The sequence below is a fragment of the Erythrolamprus reginae genome, chromosome 7, assembly GCF_031021105.1.
Source record: "Erythrolamprus reginae isolate rEryReg1 chromosome 7, rEryReg1.hap1, whole genome shotgun sequence".
Taxonomy (NCBI): Eukaryota; Metazoa; Chordata; class Lepidosauria; order Squamata; family Dipsadidae; genus Erythrolamprus; species Erythrolamprus reginae.
Genome location: NC_091956.1, coordinates 25,060,100 through 25,080,958, shown reverse-complemented (window position 1 = coordinate 25,080,958; position 20,859 = coordinate 25,060,100). Strand labels below are relative to the sequence as shown.

The following is a 20,859-nucleotide window of genomic DNA, read 5'->3' as shown; positions in this document are numbered from 1 at the left end:
TAGTCATGTCAAATTTAGGCTATTTTGTTAAACCATGAAGTCAAGAAATTATTTTATAGGTTCCAAAGTTCACGTTCAAGATGGAAAAGTAAAAGTAAAAAAAAAATTAGATCCGGCTGTTATTTGCGGATGAATTCAAACAGGGAAAAACTTTCACTTTCGCCCTGAAGAAAAAAAGACTTTTACTTAAAACTTTCACGATCTTCTCTTTTGAACACGAAACACAATGGAGATTTTTTACCTTAGGTCCTTTGTCTGGTATTCTTTTTCAATCAAGAAATTTTGTACTTTCACTTCTTAGATTTTTTCTTCTTCCCGCTGGGTGAGGGGAGAAAGCGCTGGCCGGTCCTCTTAAGCAGAGAGGAGCGGTTCTCCCGTCTCCGAAGCTGCGGGACGAACCGCTGCCTCCGGAGTCCTGGCGAAGGGTCCTCGGGCAGAGGAGAGCCCCCTGTTCATGGATCGGGCCATCCGGGCCCGATCCGATCGCAAATGCGACCTTCGGAGGGGGTAGAAGGGATCGCCTGGCAGAGCCCTGCCAGAAACGTCCCGCCGCGATCTCCTCCAAACCGGAAGTTGGAAATCTGGATTTTTTTTCATTTGCACTTTTTTGCTTAGCATAATCAATATAGACTTCATTTTTAGTCATTCCTACCAACACGAAGACCTGAACTGGAATAATTTAGGAACCACTTTATTAATTTATTTTTGAAGAACAGATTTTAAAGTAACAATGAAATTGATAATTTATTTCATTGCATAACCAGCATACCAGATGTTGATACTGTATTATGTTACACTAATCCACAAAGCTTTTATATAGCTAATGTGCTTTTATTCAGCAGTTGTGGCCTGGGTTGTTGACACATTAGGGAAGAATTTGACACGTGCAAATTCAATTTAATTAAACAACACTTTTGCCGAAGTTATATTGAGCTGTCTGTATATTAAAGATTTCTTGACATGGCAATAAAAATATTATTCTAGTTATCTCCAAGGGCTAAATTATGGATCTGTGTAATACTGTAATATAATTTTATGTGTGTTATGTTGCAATAAGACAGTGAAAAACCTCATTCTGAGAAAATAAGAGTCGTATTTTGTTCCTCTAGTCTTTAATTCTATTCTGGTCTAGATCCAAAAGGCATTTTAATATACTAGAAGTGAAAGTTGATGGTTCCTATTTTGCATGTGGGTACATTTATAATCCATTAGCTTGCCATATTGTTCATATATTTCTGTAATGATTCTCATTATAGAAGGTTCTGCAGAAGTGCAAATGGGAATGGTGAAATAACATTGTGCTTTAATTCTTTAATCCTTAAAACAACACAAATATTATATTTATCATTCAATCTCAGCATTTGCAGAAGAATTTTCTTGTGAGAATAACAGCATGGAAGCTGAGATAAACTTTGCAAGAATCTTCATATTCATTTTTGCTGATATGCTTTCCTGACTGATAATCAGGCGATGGCCATATGTTTCAGGCAGTTATATGTTTGTTAATAAATTTGTCCATAAAATTGAAAGTAAGTGGTTAGACAGAATTTATCAGATCCATGATGCTGAGTGTTTTGATCTTCGTGCATTTGGTTAAGACGGTCATCTTTCTGGAATGGTTTAGTGAATCCTGCATTGAGCAGGGGGTTGGACCAGATGACCCTGGAGGTCCCTTCCAACTCTATGATTCTATGATTCGCAAATAATGGGGTGCGCGTGGGGCAATGCCGGGGGGGCGTATGTGACCACGGGAAACATGTGTGGTCCCTCGCGATCAATTCCCCCAGAAGGAGAAGAAATCCCACTCCTAACTAGAACTGATGATGTTACCTAGCTTGGCAATGAAATGTCTACAAGGAAACAACCAACTCAGAGAGCACCAAAGAACCCTCCTTTCAACCTTGAGGCTACAAATAGTTTATCGATAGTTACTTTGTCAGAAATACAGTGGTATCTCGGTACTCGAACGCTTTGGTTCTCGTACATTTTGGATACTGAACAAAATTTTCGGCAAAAATTTGCTTCTGTATCTGAACAAAAATTCAGATACCAAACAGCCACAGAAATTTTTGTTTATTATCCGAAATGCTACAAAATCTGAGGGGACGGGGTGAGACGGAATGGGAGTCGGAATCTGACACGCCCATCCTGGCCGCCCACTAAACAGCCTCCCAGTCTCTAGTCTAAGCGCTCCAAGCTGTAGGAAGGGTGGGGGCGGCTGCAATCCCGGCAGTTTCGGGGGGGGGCTCCTTTCCTCAGTGGTTTGTCTTGTTCCCTTTAAGCAGCTACACCAACTTTCTCCTTCCCGACGGTGGCGGCGGCCTTCCTTCGAGCAGCAGCAGCACCGGGAACATCGGCGGCTTCCCTTTCTCATGTGACGTTCCCGGCGCTGCTGCTGCTCGAAGGAAAGCCGCCGTTGCCACCGCCGGGAAGGAGAAAGTTGGTGTAGCTGCTTAAAGGGAAGAAGACGAACCACTGACGAAAGGAGCCCCCCCCCCTGAAACTGCCGGTATTGCAGCTGCCCCCACCCTTACTACAGCTTGGAGTGCTTAGACCTCAGATCTTTATCCCATAGGAAATAAAGGAAATAGGGGCTGGAAACCAATTAAACCAATTTCCATTATTTCCTATGGGATAAATTAATTTGGTACTCGACCAAATCGGTTCTCGACCATACTTCTGGAACGAATTGTGGTCGAGAACCGAGGTACCACTGTATACCAAAGACACACTGCACTGACTTGTGTGCTATAAAATTGGCGCTTCAGAAAAAACAGCTTTTTATTTTTGTTTCACATTCTGGAATGTGAGGAAATCATGTAATTTAATGTACAGTGATACCTCGTCTTACAAAAGCCTCGTCATACAAACCTTTCGAGATACAAACCCGGGGTTTAAGATTTTGAATTTTGGGCTTGCACGCATTAATCGCTTTTCCATTGATTTCTATGGGAAACATTGTTTCGTCTTACAAACTTTTCACCTTAAGAACTTCCTCCCGGAACCAATTAAGTTTGTAAGACAAGGTATCACTGTATTTTAAATGTTTAATTCTCAGAGGAAACGATCCCTTTAAGCAGGTGAACAAAAAAAGAAAGAAAGAAACCACACTTTTAGGACACGGCGTGTGTTGAAATAAATGCCTACAGAATGAAATAGTTTAGAATTTCTCTTACATTTTTAATACGTTCTAGCTTTGGTAGCTGAATATGTAATAAACGAAGATACAAGGGGATGAGTCATCAGGCTGATAATCCTGCCAGCATCAGACATTAACTTTAAATATTTATGTTTTTTTCCATGATAAAAGTTGTGACATGCACTTTAAAGGATGGAGCAGATTCTCCCTGTTCAAGGCGAGGCTTTATCACCTGGCATTGTGGCAGAAATTGATAGAGGTGGAAATATTATTTCTGCAGTGGTTTCCAAATTCAGAGTGTTAATTGTAGTTTGGCAGTTTGCTTGACCTTTTCACCAATACTTTCGTAAACTACTTAAGACTCACTTATACCGCCAGGCATGGGGGAGTTGAGACACCTTTCCCCCAGGCTTTTTTTATACTTTGTTTTATGTTTGGTATGAATGTGCTGTTTGGTTTTTTAAATAATGATAGGGTATTATATGTTTTTAATATTAGATTTGTTCCACTGTTATATTGTTTTTATTGCTGTTGTGAGCCGCCCCGAGTCTTCGGAGAGGGGCGGCATACAAATCTAATAAATAATAATAATAATAATAATAATAATAATAATAATAATAATAATAATACTAAGAAATTGAGGAGAGTAACAGAAATAAATTGGCCAAAAGGGGTGTATGTACAGATTTCCCTAAAGATTGTGAAATGAATACAGAGAAGTTTTAAGAATAATGGTTACAATTATTACAATAAGTACAATCTTGTTTAGTCTGGTGTCTTGCGGTTAATTTCTGATGAGTAAATTTAAAATCCTAGTTTTTGTTTATGTTTTACATCTTTGAAACAGATATATTAAGCAGTTTTTGAGATAATGTCCTCCCTTAAATTCTAGGCTGTCTACTCTTCCATGGCAGTATAACCTCTTGTTTTCAGATATGTCCACATAAACATTGATGTACACCTTTAAATTCAACTGTGAAACCAGTCAACTCTGTTATTTTTAATATATATATTTTTATTACTATTAAAATATACAGTGATCCCTCTATTATCATGAGGGTTCCGTTCCAAGACCCCTCACGATAATCGATTTTTCGCGATGTAGGGGTTCGGAAGTAAAAACACCATCTGCGCATGCGCGCCCTTTTTTCTATGGCCGCGCATGCATAGATGGTGGAGTTTGCGTTCCCTGCCGCCCACGCAAAGGGGAAACCCCGATTCGGCTCCTCGCTGCTGCTGCGCTACCGAGCAGATCAGCTGCTGGGCGGCCGAAGGAACCTTCCCTGGGTCTTCCCCCTCTTGCTGGCGGGCGGGCGAGCGGCGGGCATCAGCGAGGAGCCGGGGTTTCCCCTTTGCGTGGGCGGCCGGGAAGACCCGGGTTGGGGGTTCGGGGGGTGCTGGGAAGCCCCCCAGGCCAGCTGCGACCTTTTAAAACAGCCACGCCGCTTCCCAGCTGAGTCCTGAAGCCAAACACGGAAGTTCGCCTTTGGCGTTTGGCTTCAGGACTCAGCTGGGAAGCGGCGCGGCTGTTTTAAAAGGTCGCAGCCGGCCTGGGGGGCTTCCCAGCACCCCCCCGAACCCAGGTTGGGGGTTCAGGGGGGTGCTGGGAAGCCCCCCAGGCCGGCTGCGACCTTTTAAAACAGCCGCGCCGCTTCCCAGCTGACTCCCGAAGCCAAACCCGGAAGTGGTTTTTTAAAAATTAATATTTTTTTAAAAATCGCGATATAGCGTTTCGCGAAGATCGAGATCGCGAAACTCGAGGGATCACTGTACATCCATATTGGGTATGAACAGAGTTGGTTCTGGGTATTATTCATATTAATCCACTTCACAATAACAATATTAATAATTTCTATCAGATTTTTCAAATTTAAGTAATTCTCATATTGTTCAAACCTACATGAACAAAAAATGCAGCTATCTTCATCTATATCTTTCTTGCTCAATTTAAACATTTATCTATTATATATGAAGAAGTTTAACTCGGTATCATTCATAATTCGCACTAATGTTAATAATTTATATCACATTAATCAAATGTATGTAATCCTCATTATATTATTTGACATTAAAAAAAATGACTGACATCTATAAACTTATAATCTTTCTATTATTTTTATTCATTATATAAAAAAATTATGTTCTAATATTTCCCCTATCTGCCTCCTTAGCTTACTTAGCTTTATTTCTGCCTCCTTAGCTTATAATCAAGCTACCTTAATATTTAGTTTATATACTTTAATATTTAAAGGGCAGTTATTCTATCCATCATCTCTTCTCCTTTTTAGTGCTTCAATTCTTTTGTTCAATCTAAACATTTCTCCCAGTGCAATCGTGTGCTGCCAATTCTTCCCGTTGTCTGCCCATATCCCAATCTCCTTATCAAAGGTATCTTCCTGCTCCTCCAAATGTTGATTAAGTCAACTCTGTTATTGAGGATTAATCTTTCCTCAAACTTTCTTGCCGCAGGTGGCATGTGGAGCCATATCTGCCAGCACACAAGCCATTGCCGTAGCTCAGCTCCAGTGCGCATGAGTGCGCTAGCCAGCTGATTTTCAGCTCTGGGAGGGCGTTTCTGGCCTTCGGGAGGTGAGGGAGGCCATTTTTGCCCTCCCCAGGCTCCAGGATGCACCAGAAGTTGGGAAATGGGGAAGCGGGAGGGTTGTGCACGCATGCATGGGGCAGCATGGACGGGTCGTGCATGCATGTGGGGGCACTGAATTATGTGAATTATGTATCTTTCTATTTTTATTCATTCTATTAAAAAAGTATGTTCTAATATTCCCCCTATCTGGTGGCATGCGGAGCCATATCTACCATCACACAAGCCATTGCCCTAGCTCAGTTCCAGGGCGCATGAGTGCGCTAGTCAGCTGATTTTCAGGTCACGTGGATGCTCTGGGAGGGCGTTTCCGGCCTTCGGGAGGTGAGGGAGGACATTTTTGCCCTCCCCAGGCTCCAGGATGCACTGGAAGTTGGGAAAGGGGGGAGTGGGAAGGTTGTGCATGCATGCGTGGGGCAGCATGGGCAGGTCGTGCATGCATTGTGGGGGCATTGAATTATGTGTGTGGGCACGCATGCACATGCAATAGCATGTGCACACACTTTCGGCACCTGAGAAAAAAAAAGATTCTCCATCACTGATCTATGCTATAGTGAGGGAGACTATTGTGAAGCACAATATAGCTGATTATAAACAGATTTGTTGTTTCTTCTTCATTTAACAGGTTTTTGAAAGTGCTCTTGCCAGCATAAGGTATGAACAATACCATGCAACTTGCCGATTTTTAAGGTAACTGCTTTTTTTAAGTGCATGTTTTAGATAAGAGACGAGCAGCCCCGGATTTATAAAAGTAACTTTATTATTTTCCAAATTGTTGAGATTAAGAATTCAGACTAGATTATAGTATCTGTGAGTCTTGTGTACGAAATATGTGCATTTGATAGGCACGAATCTTAATTTCAGATAAGTTTAGAACATATATATTAATATATCAGTCACAGCACTTAAAATGCTATAAAATAAAATAAAAATCATTGAAAATAAAGGAAAGACAGTAAAAAAACTGAACCATAATAATGGGAAACATCAGTTCGCTTACTTTAGTACAATTTCTGATATTAGTTGTATTTGGAAGACACACTGAGCAAAATAAAATTTTAAAAAACCTTGAAAATGTCTTTCTTGTCATAAATCACCTTGCAAAACACTGCCAGGTTGATGGTTATTTTGGGCACTGAGGGGAAATAACAATAATCATCTTTAATTTTCACTTCTTCTGTGGAGTAAACATCACGCCCCCCCTTAATAATTGGCCTTCTTAAACGGAAAAATTGTTTAGAAATAGAATAGAACGCAACAGAACAGAATTCTTATTGGACAAGTGTGATTGGACGCAAAAGGAATTTGTCTTTGGTGCGTATGCTCTCAGTGTACATAAAAGAAAAGATACATTTGTCAAGAATCATGAGGTACAATATTAATATTAATAAAAATCTTAAGGATACAAGCAGCAAGTTACAGTCATACAGTCATAAGTGGGAGGAAATGGGTGATAGGAAAGATGAGAAAAAACTAGTAGAAATAGTAGTGCAGACTTAGTAAATATATGCTTCTGTGATTCTATAGTCTCCGTATTATATTGCTTCTGTGAATATTACTTCTGTAAATATTGATTCTGTACTTGTGGATTCTGCTTTACAGTATTGTATATTGATTTAATGGGTTATAATATTTATAAAGAGAAGTTAATTGGGTCCTGCTGAGTTCATTTACTTGTGTGTGCTTGTTGTATGTGCTGCAACAAACTGACGAAAAGGGTGCGTGTATTCTCAAGATCTAAAGATAATTAGGATTCATAGATATTTACACGAATTGTATTTAGTGTGCTTTCTGTATGAATTCACTTTAAGGAAAAAGACTCAGTTGAAAGTATTCACTCCTCACAGTCACTCATTCCATCATCACCTCGAGGTTCGACTACTGTAATGCTCTCTACATGGGGCTACCTTTGAAGAGTATTTGGAAACTTCAGATCGTGCAGAATGTAGCTGCGAGAGCCCCGACCCTTTGGAACCAGCTCTCCCCAGATATCAGAGTTGCCCCCACCCTCCTAGCCTTTCGTAAGCTCCTTAAAACCCACCTCTGTCGTCAGGCATAGGGGAATTGACATTTTCCCTCCCCCTAGGCGTATAAAATTTATGCATGGTATGCTAGTATGTATGATTGGTTTCTAAACTGGGTTTTTTTAAATTAACTTAAATATTAGATTTGTTTACATTGTATTATTGTTGCTGTGAGCCGCCCCGAGTCTGCGGAGAGGGGCGGCATACAAATCTGATTAATAAATAAATAAATAAATAAATCATGCGCTTTCCCAGATATGCCCATGTCACACCAACACTCCGCAGTCTGCATTGGTTGCCGATCAGTTTCTGGTCACAATTCAAAGTATTGGTTATGACCTATAAATCCCTTCATGGCATTGGACCACAATATCTCAGGGACCGCCTTCTGCTGCACGAATCCCAGTGACCGATTAGGTCCCACAGAGTTGGCCTTCTCTGGGTCCCGTTGACGAAACAATGTCATCTGGCAGGGCCCAGGGGAACAGCCTTCTATGTAGCGGCCCCGACCCTCTGGAACCAACTCCCTCTGGAAATCAGAACTGCCCCCGCCCTCCTTGCCTTTCGCAAACTCCTAAAAATCCACCTCTGCCGTCAGGCATGGGTAATTTCATTCCCCCGGGCCGTTTCATTTTATATATGGTTTGTTTGGGATGCATGACTGTTTTTATAATAAGGGTTTTAAACTGTCTTTTTTTAACCATTAGATTTGTACTATGTATTGTTGTTGTAAGCCGCTCTGATTATCCAGAGAGGGGCAGCATACAAATGTAATTATTATTATTATTATTATTAGTATTAGTATTATTATTATTATTATTATTATTATTAATAATAATAATAATAATTCACAATCCTTCCCTTATGTTCATTCTGGAAATTGAGACCCGCTCCCTAAGAAATGCTGGTTGAATAATAAGATCAAACAATACCAGGTGGTGAAATTTTGGCAACTGGATAGGGGAGTGCAGATAGAATAGAATTCTTTATTGGCCAAGTGTGATTGGACACACAAGGAATTTGTCTTTGGTGGAGATGCTCTCAGTGTACATAAAAGAAAATATACACGGGGTGGACAAAAAAATGGAAACACTTGACTTTTTGGCATCATGCTTAAACATGTTCAAATCAATCAAAACTTGACAAATTTTAATGTGTTTTTTTAAATTTTGTTATTTGATATGTTTTTTTAAACTACCTTTTTTTACAGAAATTTAAGGAAATTGGTTATAACCTTCTAGAAATGGCAGACCTCTCAGACTTTCAAAGAGGCCAACTTATTGGTGCTCGAATGGCAGGCGCTAGTGTAACAGAAAGTGCCCGAATGTTTGGCGTTTCAAGAGGTAATGTCTCAAAAGTAATGACTGCTTTTGAAAGAGAAGGGAAAAACGTCCTCAGCCAAGCACAGGTCTGGTCGAAAGTCGAAGTTGTCTGAGAGAGACCGTCGGACTCCAAAGTGAATTGTTAGAGTGGATCGCAAGACCACAGCTCCTAAAATCATTGCAGAGCTCAATAGACACGTACAGAAACCAGTTTCCACAAAAACTGTTCAAAGGGAGCTTCACAAATCTGGATTCCGCGGAAGAGCTGCAATTAGAAAACCTCTGCTCTCAAAGACAAATGTTTCAAAGCATTTAGAATGGTGTAGAAACCACCAGAAATGGTCCCTCGAGCAATGGCAAAATGTGGTTTTCTCTGACGAATCATCATTTTTCCGACCTCCGGATGTGTTTACGTTTGGAGACAGCCAAAAGAATCATTTCATCCAGACTGCCTCCTCCCAACCGTCAAACATGGCGGGGGTTCAGTGATGATCTTGGGTGCTATTTCTTGGAAATCCACCGGGCCAATGATTTCCCTTCATGGAAGAATTAACAGCCATCACTATTTAGGAATTTTGGCCGACCAAATTCATCCTTTGGTTCAAGAACTGTTTCCAGAGGGGCATGCCATCTTTCAACATGATAATGCACCAATCCATAGAGCAAGAATTGTTAAAAAATGGCACGAGGAACATTCTAATGAAGTTCAGCATCTCATCTGGCCACCACAATCACAAGACCTCAACATTATTGAGCATTTATGGTCGATTTTAGAGATTCAAGTAAGAAGTCCATTTCCACCACCATCGTCTCTAAAAGACCTGGAGGGTGCTTTAACTGGAGAATGGGCTAAAATTCCTTTGGAAACAATTCACAATTTGTATGAATCAATACCTCCGAGAATTGAGGCTGCATTTGCCAAAAAGGTGGATCAACACCATATTAAAAGATATTTTGATGATTTTTCAAGGTGTTTCCATTTTTATGTCCACCCCATACATTTGTCAAGAATCATAAGGTACAACACTTAATGTTTGTCACAGGGGTTAAATAAGCAATCAGGAAACAATCAATATTAATTAAAATCTTAGGATACAAGCAACAAGTTACAGTCCAACAGTCGTAAGTGGGAGGAGATGGGTGATAGGAATGATGAGAAAAAACTAGTAATAATAGTAGTGCAGACTTAATAAATATTTTGCCAATGTTGAGAGCATTATTTGTTTAGCAGAGTGATGGCATTTAGGAAAAAACTGTTCTTGTGTCTAGTTGTCTTGGTGTGCAGTGCTTTATAGCAACGTTTTGAGGGTAGCAGTTGAAATAGTTTATGTCCAGCAATGTTCCCTCTAACTTTTTTTCGGTGTGGGCGGAAAAGTATAGTGTCGGAGCGGCAGTCCCTTTGGGACTGGGCGGCATAGAAGTATGAATGAATGAATGAATGAATGAATGAATGAATGAATGAATGGATGGATGGATAAATAAATAAATAAATAAATAAGAAAAAAATTCCATCCTTTTTTATTTAAAGAAATTAATAATAAAACAAAACCAAAATCTGTTACTATTATTACTATCTTCTCCTCTTTTTTCATCCCTGTCTCCTCCCCCCTTGTGTGTGTGTGTGAACTCTTGAACCATTTCCAATAACAGGTGAGCTATTGGAAATGGTTCAAGAGTTCACAGACACACACACACACACACACACACACACACACACACACACATGGCTGGGGTTTTTTTCTCTGTTATTATTTGGGTGCTTTTTACCATATGCTTTAAATCAAGAGTCATTTCTCTCTCTTTCTCTCTCCCCCTCTTGCTCTCTCTCTTTCTCACTTTCACTCTCCCTCTCTTTCTTTCTATCTCTCTTTCTTTCTCTCTTTCTCTCTCTTTCTCTCTCTATTGCTTTCTCTCCCACTCACTCTTTCTTTCTATCTCTCTTTCTTTCTTTCTCTTCTCTCTCCCTCTCTCTCTCTCTGTGTCAGCGAGGGGGCTGTGAGAGCGCTTTCTCCGAGCGCTTCGGGAACGCCTATCCTGCCTCTACTGCAGCCCCCTTGCTGAAAGTCTGGGATGAAAGCGCTCCCAGCGAGGGGGCTGCGAGAGGGGCGGGCATTCCTGAAGCGCACGGAGAAATCCCTTTCTCGCAGCCACCTGGCTGGGAGCACGGAAGAGAAGGAAAAAAAGCCGCAGCCACCGGCGCTGGAGAAATCGCGCCCCAAAGCAGGAGGAGGAGGAGAGGGGGCGGATCGGGTGGGCGGGGGGCAGCACTGAGAGGCCAAGGGCGCGAGGGGGCCAGAGACACTGTGGGGAGGCAGCGGCGGCCGCAGCTCCCTTTCCTTTAACTGCCGGTGCCTCCCCGCCCCCGCAACCCCCCCGCGGGCTGGCAGGGGGATGGGGAGCGCCTGTGGAAAAGGGTGCGCGGGGGGTTATTTGGGAGCATGCGCATGCGCACGTGCGCAGCTTACGGGGAACGCTGATGTCCAGGTCAGTAAATATTGTCACAGCCCTCTTTTTGACTCGTGTACTATACAGGTCCTCGATGGAAGGCAGGTTGGCAGCAATTGTTTTTTCTGCAGTTCTGATTATCCCCTGAAATCTGTGTTGGTCTTGTTGGGTTGCAGAACCAAACCAGACAGTTATAGAGGTGCAGATGACAGACTCAATGATTCCTCTGTAGAACTGTATCAGCAGCTCCTTGGGCAGTTTGAGCTTCCTGAGTTGGTGCAGAAAGAATGATGGAGAGAAAATACTACCAAACCAATACAAAGTCCTAATTTAGCAACTGCAGTTGAGAACAGTGAGCACTTTATTCTCCTTCTTGAGCAGGATTAGATGACTTCTAAGGTCTCTTCCTATCCTATTCAGTTTGGTTCGGTTCAGTTTGGTTCGGTTTGGTTCTTCCACTAAGTGTAATCACAATTGTGCTTATGATCTCACTTCAGTTGTTCTTTGTTTTATAGACCTGCAAGGTCACGAAGTTACTTTTTCATCACCATTCAAATGCAAAGGGTCACTAAACGTGGCACTTGCTAAACAGGGTGACCTGCACTGTACTCTATAACTTATGAGTTATAGAGATTTTTTACTGCCAATTTTATTAAAATAATTTCGGCTTCCAGTCTTTCCTGGAGAAAAGAGCTATGTATTAAGAGGGAGAAAAAATTAAAAGGGATAAAATTTGATTCTGTATGTCTGTTCTAAACATAATAGGTGTTAAGTGATTTTTAAAAAGGAAAACAGATCTTTGGCTTCACCTAGGAGTGATCAGTCATTCTGCCTTGGGTTTTTGCAACCATGTCAAACTTAAGCCCTTTTGTAGATCAGGCTCTACTCTTCTGCTCTGTTTAATATTTCATACGTATCTAGATTATTTTTGCTTCAAGACTTAAAGTCCATAATTAATATATGCATTTAGCTGTAAAGTATCTCAGATGTCCTTACATCCAACAGTGGATATCGACAAATGCATAATGAGATCATTCTTATTTAAATGTTTACTAAAGATACATACAGTGATACCTCTACTTACGAATTTAATTCGTTCCGTGACCGGGTTCTTAAGTAGAAAAGTTCGTAAGAAGAAGCAATTTTTCCCATAGGAATCAATGTAAAATGTCATAGGTTTGCCATTACTGCTAGAGCAAGGGTGTCGAACCTAATTTTGTTGAGGGCTACATCAGAGTTGTGTTTGACCTTGGGGAGCTGGGGTGGGTCTGGCTAGGGTGGCCGTGGCTTACTCAATATCACTCGTATTGTGTGCGCCAGTAGCGTCCCAAGTTCTCTGCCAATGTAAACAGCTCCATTTTCGGCTGTGATGGCTTCCTGAAATCTTCTATCAGTGAAAAAGGAGCTTGGGAGCCCTCTATTTCATTGGCAGAGGCACCACGGGCTAGATCTAGGCACCCCGTGAGCCGGATATGGGCACCGGGCCTTGAGTTTGACATCCCTATGTTAGAGAAACTGAATCCGGGGCTTTAGGCACACATATTGTGTTTTCTGACAACAAATCATAAATCTGTATTTGATGTTTAGTAGATCACTGATTGCAAAAACTTAAGCACAGTCTGGTCTGATTACTATCTACATAGAAAACTACCAGAAAATTATTTTATTGCCTCACAGCTTCGTAAAGACAGAAAACTTTCAGGAATGTAATGTTCTTTTTTTCCTTTCCGAGGTCTAACTGTTCTCTTCATTAGACAGCTGTCCACTAGAGGGCACTAGATACCAGATTATAAAAAAATATTTCCGCTAGACGAGGAAAGACTAGAGGCAAAGGATCTAAATAATCCTCAACATATGACTACAAGGGAGCCCAAACTTCCTGTTGCTAAGTGAGACAGTTGTTAAGTGCGTCTTACATCATTTAATAGCCTTTCTTGCCACAATTGTTAAGAGAATCACTGCAGTTGTTAATAGCAATAGCATTTGGACTTATCGTATTTTTCAGAGTCTAAGACGCACTGGAGCATCTTAGTTTTTGGGGAGGAAAATAGGGAAAAGAATCTGCTTACCAGGTAGCCATCTGGCTAGCATCCTTAGTCTGGTCAGCTCCCCTGGTTAGGGCTTTAAAAAAGCTTTATTCTGAGAGAGTAACAATGAAAGAGCTTGCAAGCCAATAAGAGCTGGGAACATCATTAGCACCTGGAAAGAAACAGCCAGAGCAAGTACAGAAATAAAAAAACCTGCAAAGATTTAGGGCTTGGAAAACATTCTTCTTCGCAGAGAGTAACGATGAAAGAGCCTGCAATGTAAAAGCTGGGAAGATTGTTAGCATCTGGTTAGGGCTAAAAAGAAAAAGCTACATTCAGAATATAAGAGACACCCAAATTGTCAGCCTCTTTTTGGGAGGAAAAATGTGTGTCTTATACACCGAAAAATACAGTATATACCGCTTCACAGTGCTTTACAGCCCTCTCTAAGCGGTTTACAGAGAGTAAACATATTGCCCCCAACAATCTGGGTCCCCATTTTACCAACCTTGGAAGGATGGAAGGCTGAGTCAACCTTGAACCTACTGAGATTGGATCTGCCAAACTGCTGGCAGCCGGTGATCAGCAGAAATAGCTTGCAGTACTGCACTCTAACCACTGCACCACCGAGGCAGAGTTGTTAAGTGAATCCCATTTGCCTATTGACTTTGCTTGTCAGAAGTTGCAAAAGGCAACTTCTAAACTGCCTCCCAATTGCTGACCCCCTTTCCATGATGAATCGGGTTCAAGCAAGATGTTTTCAGAACAGTCACTGCAAACCTAAGTTGGTATCAGGCGGTGGCAGCGGTGGGCTGCTATGGTGGAACGGTGACATGTGCTTGCCCCCGTGGCTCTGAGTGCTAGCAAACTCCAGCACAATTCTGCTATTGCAGCTGTGCTGATAGCAGAATTGCGCGCAGAGATGCAGGTGCGCCAGTATTTCAGTGTGGATTTTTGCTTCTGCCTGCGCTCTGGGTATGGGTTTCTACTTACCCCTGGTACTGGTGCGATGTGTGCGCAGCTCCGGATGATTGACGGGCAGGCAGGCACATCCAAGTGAGATTTGGCTTCTGCGCATGCACAGGAAGCGAAATCTTGTGAGAGGCTGTGCAGCCACACGAGATCTTTGAGGATTTTTTTGCTTCTGCACATGCACAGAAGCAAAAAACTGCCGAAATCTCACACACGTTTGTCATCTTGTGAGATTTCTCTTCCTGTGCGTGTGCAAAAGCCAAATCTGACAGGTGCGCATGCACTCCGGTGACCCAGCTCCATTTTCACTACCTGTACGCAGTGTGGCTGTTTGGATTTGTTTTGGAAGATTTGTTTGTTGTGTTTCATATCCAGGAGACTGTTAGACTTTAATTTATAGCCTTGTGACTGGCAGTTCCCAGCCTGGCAATTATCCAAGGAGCTGATAGGTCTCTACATCAGTTTAACGCTTGGAAGGATGATTGCCTGGACTTTTCTGTTTGTGAATGCTATGAATTTATTTATTCATTTTTATTTTATTTTATTATTTCTTTATCAAAACATGCACAAGATAGCAGGTATTGGTATGAACATAAACATTAGCAAAGTAGGAACAGGTAAATTAGGACAATAGGACAATGGTGCGCTTATGCACACCCCCTCTTAGGAATGGGGTGAGGTCAACTGTAGACAATCTAAGGTTAAAGTTTTTGGGGTTTGGGGAAGAAATCACAGATTCGGGTAATGTATTCCAGGCATTGAGAACTCTGTTGCTGAAATCGTATTTTCTGCAGTCGGGTTTCAAGCGGTTTTCATTGAGTTTGAATCTATTGTGTGCTTGTGTATTGTTGTGGTTGAAGCTGAATTGTTCATTGACAGGTAGGACATTGTGGTAGATGATTTTATGAACTACATTTAGATCAGATCGAAGATGACATAGCTCTAAGCTATCTAAGCACAGAATTTTAAGTCTGCTGGAATAAGCTATTCTGTTGCGAGTAGAGGAGTGGAGGTCTCTTCTTGTGAAATATTTCTGTGACACCTCCCCTGGGCTCCATTTTCAATACCAGAGGGTTCCAGGATTCCATTTTCACTGGCAGAAGGTTGCAGGAAGCCATTGCGGCTGAAAACAGAGCTTGAGAGGGTTGTAGCCAGCCGTCGCAAGCTTCATTTTTGCTGGCAGAGGCTTTCAGGAAGCTGTTGCAGCCAAAAATGGAGCTCAGGAGCCCGTTTTTGATGGCAGAGCACTCAGGCCACCAAATGCACCCCCGACACAAGTTAGGTTGAGCTGGCCATGCCCATCCTTGCCACTCCCTCCCCAGCCCCCAAGATCAAACACAACCTTGATGCAGCCCTTGATAAAATTGAGTTTCACTCCTGTTATACAGTATAGCTGTCTTGATTTTTAATTTTATGAAGGCTTAGTGTGTAGAGACACTTATATTTATTATTATTATTATTATTATTATTATTATTATTATTATTATTATATCAGTACAACACAGCAAACGAGATCACTATACTGGATTTCGTATTTCATCACCAGTCGGGTGCTTCCCAAGCACCTAGGACTGCGTGATGTAGCGGCGAATTATGTTTGCCGATCCCAGTAAAGCAGCCTTTTGCAATTGACAGATGGAGATTTTGTCAATTCCAATGGTTTTCAAATGTCCGCTGAGATCCTTTGGTACTGCGCCCAGCAGTATTATTAATACTAATTTATTATTAGTATTATTATTATTAATAATAATAATAATAATAATTATTATTATTATTATTATTTATTAGATTTGTATGCCGCCCATCTCCGCAGACTCAAATATTAACAAATACATCTTGGAAAAATGTGATAGCAAAGCATTTAACACAATAATTTCTGATACTTATTCTTCATCTTCCTATAATTCTGCATTTATCACCATATCAATGTACATTCTTAACCAGCAGGTGTCAATGTATAGTAGTATCTTTTTATTTAAAATTAATTACATTGAGTCGCGTAATCCATTGATAATAGCTAAAATGCAGTGGGGCAGTCTAGGATGATTAAAGCTAATACAGTGTTCCCTCGGTTTCCGCGGGAGATGCGTTCCGAGACCACCCGCGAAAGTCGAATTTCCGCGAAGTAGAGATGCGGAAGTAAATACACCATTTTGGGCTATGGACAGTATCACAAGCCATCCCTTAACACTTTAAACCCCTAAATTACCATTTCCCATTCCCTTAACAACCATTTACTCATCACTATTACTGGTACTCACCGTTGAATAAGACACTTCGTGATCCTGATATTTATAAACATAATTATTAACAACAATAATTATTTTTTTGCTATTTCTTTGCAAAATTTATTAGTTTGCCGATGACGTAGGATGTCATTGGGGAGGAAAAACCGTGGTATAGAAAAAAAACCCACAAAGTATTTTTTAATTAATATTTTTTGAAAAACCGTGGTATAGGCTATTCGCGAAGTTCGAACCCGCGAAAATCGAGGGGACACTGTATAGCCCTCAGCCCAATTAAAAATTTCATATTAGATAAAAAAAGTATCCTGAAGCAAAACACTCTCAGATGAATGAGTGATCTCACCAAGAACTAAGATTTGACTAACTAGAGAGTCATCAAAGCTTCCTGCTGCCAAATGTAGATTTGTTTTACAAATATTTCATTAGCAATTCTAATATATATTTGCCTTGTTTTTCTGCAGGAAACTCCCACTGTTCTCTACTTGGCCATCAGAAAAAATAGATTTGATCATTCATTGTTCTCTGCAGAAGTTATACAGGTTGTTATTAATAACATATATCATGCTAGAACCATTAGTAATAAATGGCAGATTTTCTACAGGTTCAACAGTGGTGGGATTCAAAAATGTTAACTAGCGATTTTGTGGGCGTGGCTTGGTGGGCATGGTGTGGCTTAGCGGGAATGGCTTGGTGTGTGCGGCAGGCGACAGATACTGCAAAATCTCCATTCCCTCTGCGCATGCGCAGAAGCCTTTGCACATGCACAAAGGGTTATTTGCCAGACGCTTTCATGCAGCGACGACCGGGGAACAGGTTCAGGGACGTAGAAAGCCGGCCTTCACTACCGGTTTGGCAACTGTGGCCAAATTTTCACCACTGGTTTATGTGAACCGGTAGCAACCCACCATTGATTAGGCCACCATGCTGCTCTCTCTATATGGAAGATTAAGTGTGTGCAATAGGTTATGAAGGGGAAAGACTGCCATTGTTACTTTTAATAGGAAAGTGAACACAAGAACAAGGGGACACAATCTGAGGTTAGTTGGGGGAAAGATCAAAAGCAACATGAGAAAATATTATTTTACTGAAAGAGTAGTAGATCCTTGGAACAAACTTCCAGCAGACGTGGTAGATAAATCCACAGTAACCGAATTTAAACATGCCTGGGATAAACATATATCCATCCTAAGATAAAATACAGAAAATAGTATAAGGGCAGACTAGATGGACCATGGGGTCTTTTTCTGCCGTCAGACTTCTATGTTTCTATGTTTCATTAAGAGTAAAAAAAAATTTTTTTTTTTCAAAAAATATGATAAAGTTCCGATTTTTAATAAAGTCTATACTATTCAGGAGATTTTGAAGAAACTAACCAATTAGGTATTATGTAGACTTTGGATAGAATCGCTGTTACAGCTAGTACTAATGGCAAACCTCTAAAATGATCAAAATACCTACCAATCTTAAGCAAAATATTGTTGTAATTTACTGGAGGAATGAATATCATATACAGTGGTACCTCTACCTACAAACGCCTCTACTTACAAGGCAGGGAGAAGCCTGCGTGGGGCCTCTCTAGGAATCTCCTGGGAGGAAACATGGATGGAAAAGGCGGGGAGAAGCCTCCATGGGCCTCTCTAGGAATCTCCAGGGAGGAAACAGGACCGGAAAAGGTGGGGAGATGCCTCAATGGGGCCTCTCTAGGAATCTCCCGGGAGGAAACAGGGCCTCCACTCTCCCTGTGGTTTCCCCAATCACACACATTATTTGCTTTTACACTGATTCCTACAATTTCTTCTTACAATTTTTCTACTTAAGAATCTGGTCACAAAGTGAATTAAGTTTGTAAGTAGAGGTACCACTGTATTCTATGAGAAGACTTCATCATGGTTTACCATTAAAATTTCTAAGGAAAAGGCAGTAAGCATTAAAATAAAAACATCAGTATTCTAAATGAAACAGCAATTGAAATTCAACACTGTTTTTAGCATATTTCAAATAACTTTCAGATCACCGCATGAGTTAATGAGCATTTTGAGTAAACGCCTACTTACCAAAAAAGCTCTGATACTCTCTTTTTCTCTGTATTTATAGAGCAGGAACAACTATTATAATGGACAGCTTGAATTCTAGCTTCATTGTTATTGTAAAATCAGTAAGTATCTTAAAAAAGAAAACAAGAACAGTGTTATTAATGGATTACTTTATTTCCTAAAATTGACTAGAGCAATTTATTGACCTTGAATACTTTAAGCTGCTTGCTGGGGAGTTGAAATCCATATATCTTAAATATGCTTGATAGAAATTTTTATTACAATGAGAAATTGAAGTTTAACGCAACTTGTATAGGATGTAGGTTGGATCAGAAGATTGGCGTTATAGTTCAGCTAATTGGAAGTGACTGAAGATATCGATTTTTTATTTTATTTATTAAATTTATATTCTGCTCCCCTTACTATCCAAAGTAACTCTGGGCAGCTTAGAATAAAATCATAAATATTAAAATTAACAAGTTTAGAAAGTTAACTAGAAAACCAGTAGAATGCTGTGGTGATTTTGTTTGGTAGAAAAATGAAACTGGATACATATAATATTTGAATTCAAAATCAGTTTTTCTCACATTATGGAACATAACTAGGGTAATCAAACTATTCAAATTCTGTTTTTGGTCCAGTATATTTTAAACACATGCTCACCGTATTTCCGCTGGAATTTATTTATTTATTTGTTTATTTCTTTGATTGATTTTTATGCCGCCCTTAACAGAGCCAGCATATTGCCCCCACAATCCGGGTCCTCAGTTAATGAGATATCTTAACTATTACATTTGTTTTTAGCTAATAAAAAAGAATAAAGGTGAAAGATAAAGAAACAAAACAAATAATAAACCTTTTCTATGAGTTTATAGGGCCATTGCACAGAGGCAGCAAGGCTGGACCCAAGGATAATTAATACACAAGATGGTAATTGTTTTAATTTAATCACTTCCTGAATGACATTCTTGAAACAGATGATATGTTGAATTATGCACAATCAAATTCAGTGGCTAAGTGGCTCAGTGGCTCAGTGGCTAAGAAACTTATTTATTTATTTATTCATTCATTCATTCATTCATTCATTCATTCATTCATTCATTCATTCAATTTTTATGCCGCCCTTCTCCTTAGACTCAGGGCGGCTTACAACATGTTAGCAATAGCACTTTTTTAACAGAGCAAAGCTATTGCCCCCACAATCTGGGTCCTCATTTTACCCACCTCGGAAGGATGGAAGGCTGAGTCAACCTTGAGCCGGTGATGAGATTTGAACCGCTGACCTTCAGATCTACAAGTCAGCTTCAGTGGCCTGCAGTACAGCACTCTACCTGCTGCGCCACCCCGGCTCAACTTAGCTGGTTGATTGAAAGGTCGACAGTTCAGCATTTCAAATCCCTAGCGCTGCATAACAGGGTGACCTCCCATTACTTATCCCAGCTTCTGCCAACCTAGCAGTTCAAAAGCACATAAGAAATGCAAGTAGAAAAATAGGGATTACAGTGATCCCCCGCTCGTTGCGAGGGTTCCGTTCCAGGAGCCCCCGCAACGAGCGGGTTTTCGCGAAGTAGCGATGCGGAAGTAAAAACACCGTCTGCGCATGTGCAGACGGTGTTTTTACTCCCACAGCGCTAGCGAGGAGCCGAAGATTGGGGGCGGGGCGGCTGTTTGCCGCCGGCATGGAGGGCTTCCTAGCAGCCCCCCAAACCCGGGTTGGGGGTCCGGGGGGCGCTTGGTATCGCCGGTTTTGAGCTGAGTCCGGAAGCGAATTCGCTCCCGGATTTAGCTCAAAAGCGGCGATAGCAAGCGGCAAGGAACGGCTTGTCTCGGCGCTTTCGAGCTGTTAGCTCGAAAGCGCCGAGACAAGCCGTTCCTTGCCGCTTGGTATCGCCGGTTTTGAGCTGAGTCCGGAAGCGAATTCGCTCCCGGATTTAGCTCAAAAGCGGCGAGAATGAACGGCGTGGGCGGGCGAAGGGCGGGCGGCAGCGAGGAGTTTGCGTGGGCAGTGGGGAAACTCCTCGCTGACGCCAGCAAGAGGGGGAAGACCCA

The 20,859-nt window shown here is 41.2% G+C and overlaps 1 protein-coding gene across 2 annotated transcripts in view; it reads left to right on the top strand.

Moving 5' to 3' along the window:
- Positions 1–20,859, top strand: part of LOC139170268 (cyclic nucleotide-binding domain-containing protein 2-like) — a 73,397-nt gene that overhangs the window by 29,806 nt on the left and 22,732 nt on the right. For both annotated transcript variants that reach the window (XM_070757245.1, XM_070757244.1), the window contains exons 7-10: positions 6,367–6,431; positions 17,239–17,316; positions 18,872–18,932; positions 19,686–19,740. In XM_070757245.1, coding sequence (XP_070613346.1) covers positions 6,367–6,431; positions 17,239–17,316; positions 18,872–18,932; positions 19,686–19,740 — 259 coding nt within the window. The remainder of the gene's footprint in view (positions 1–6,366; positions 6,432–17,238; positions 17,317–18,871; positions 18,933–19,685; positions 19,741–20,859) is intronic.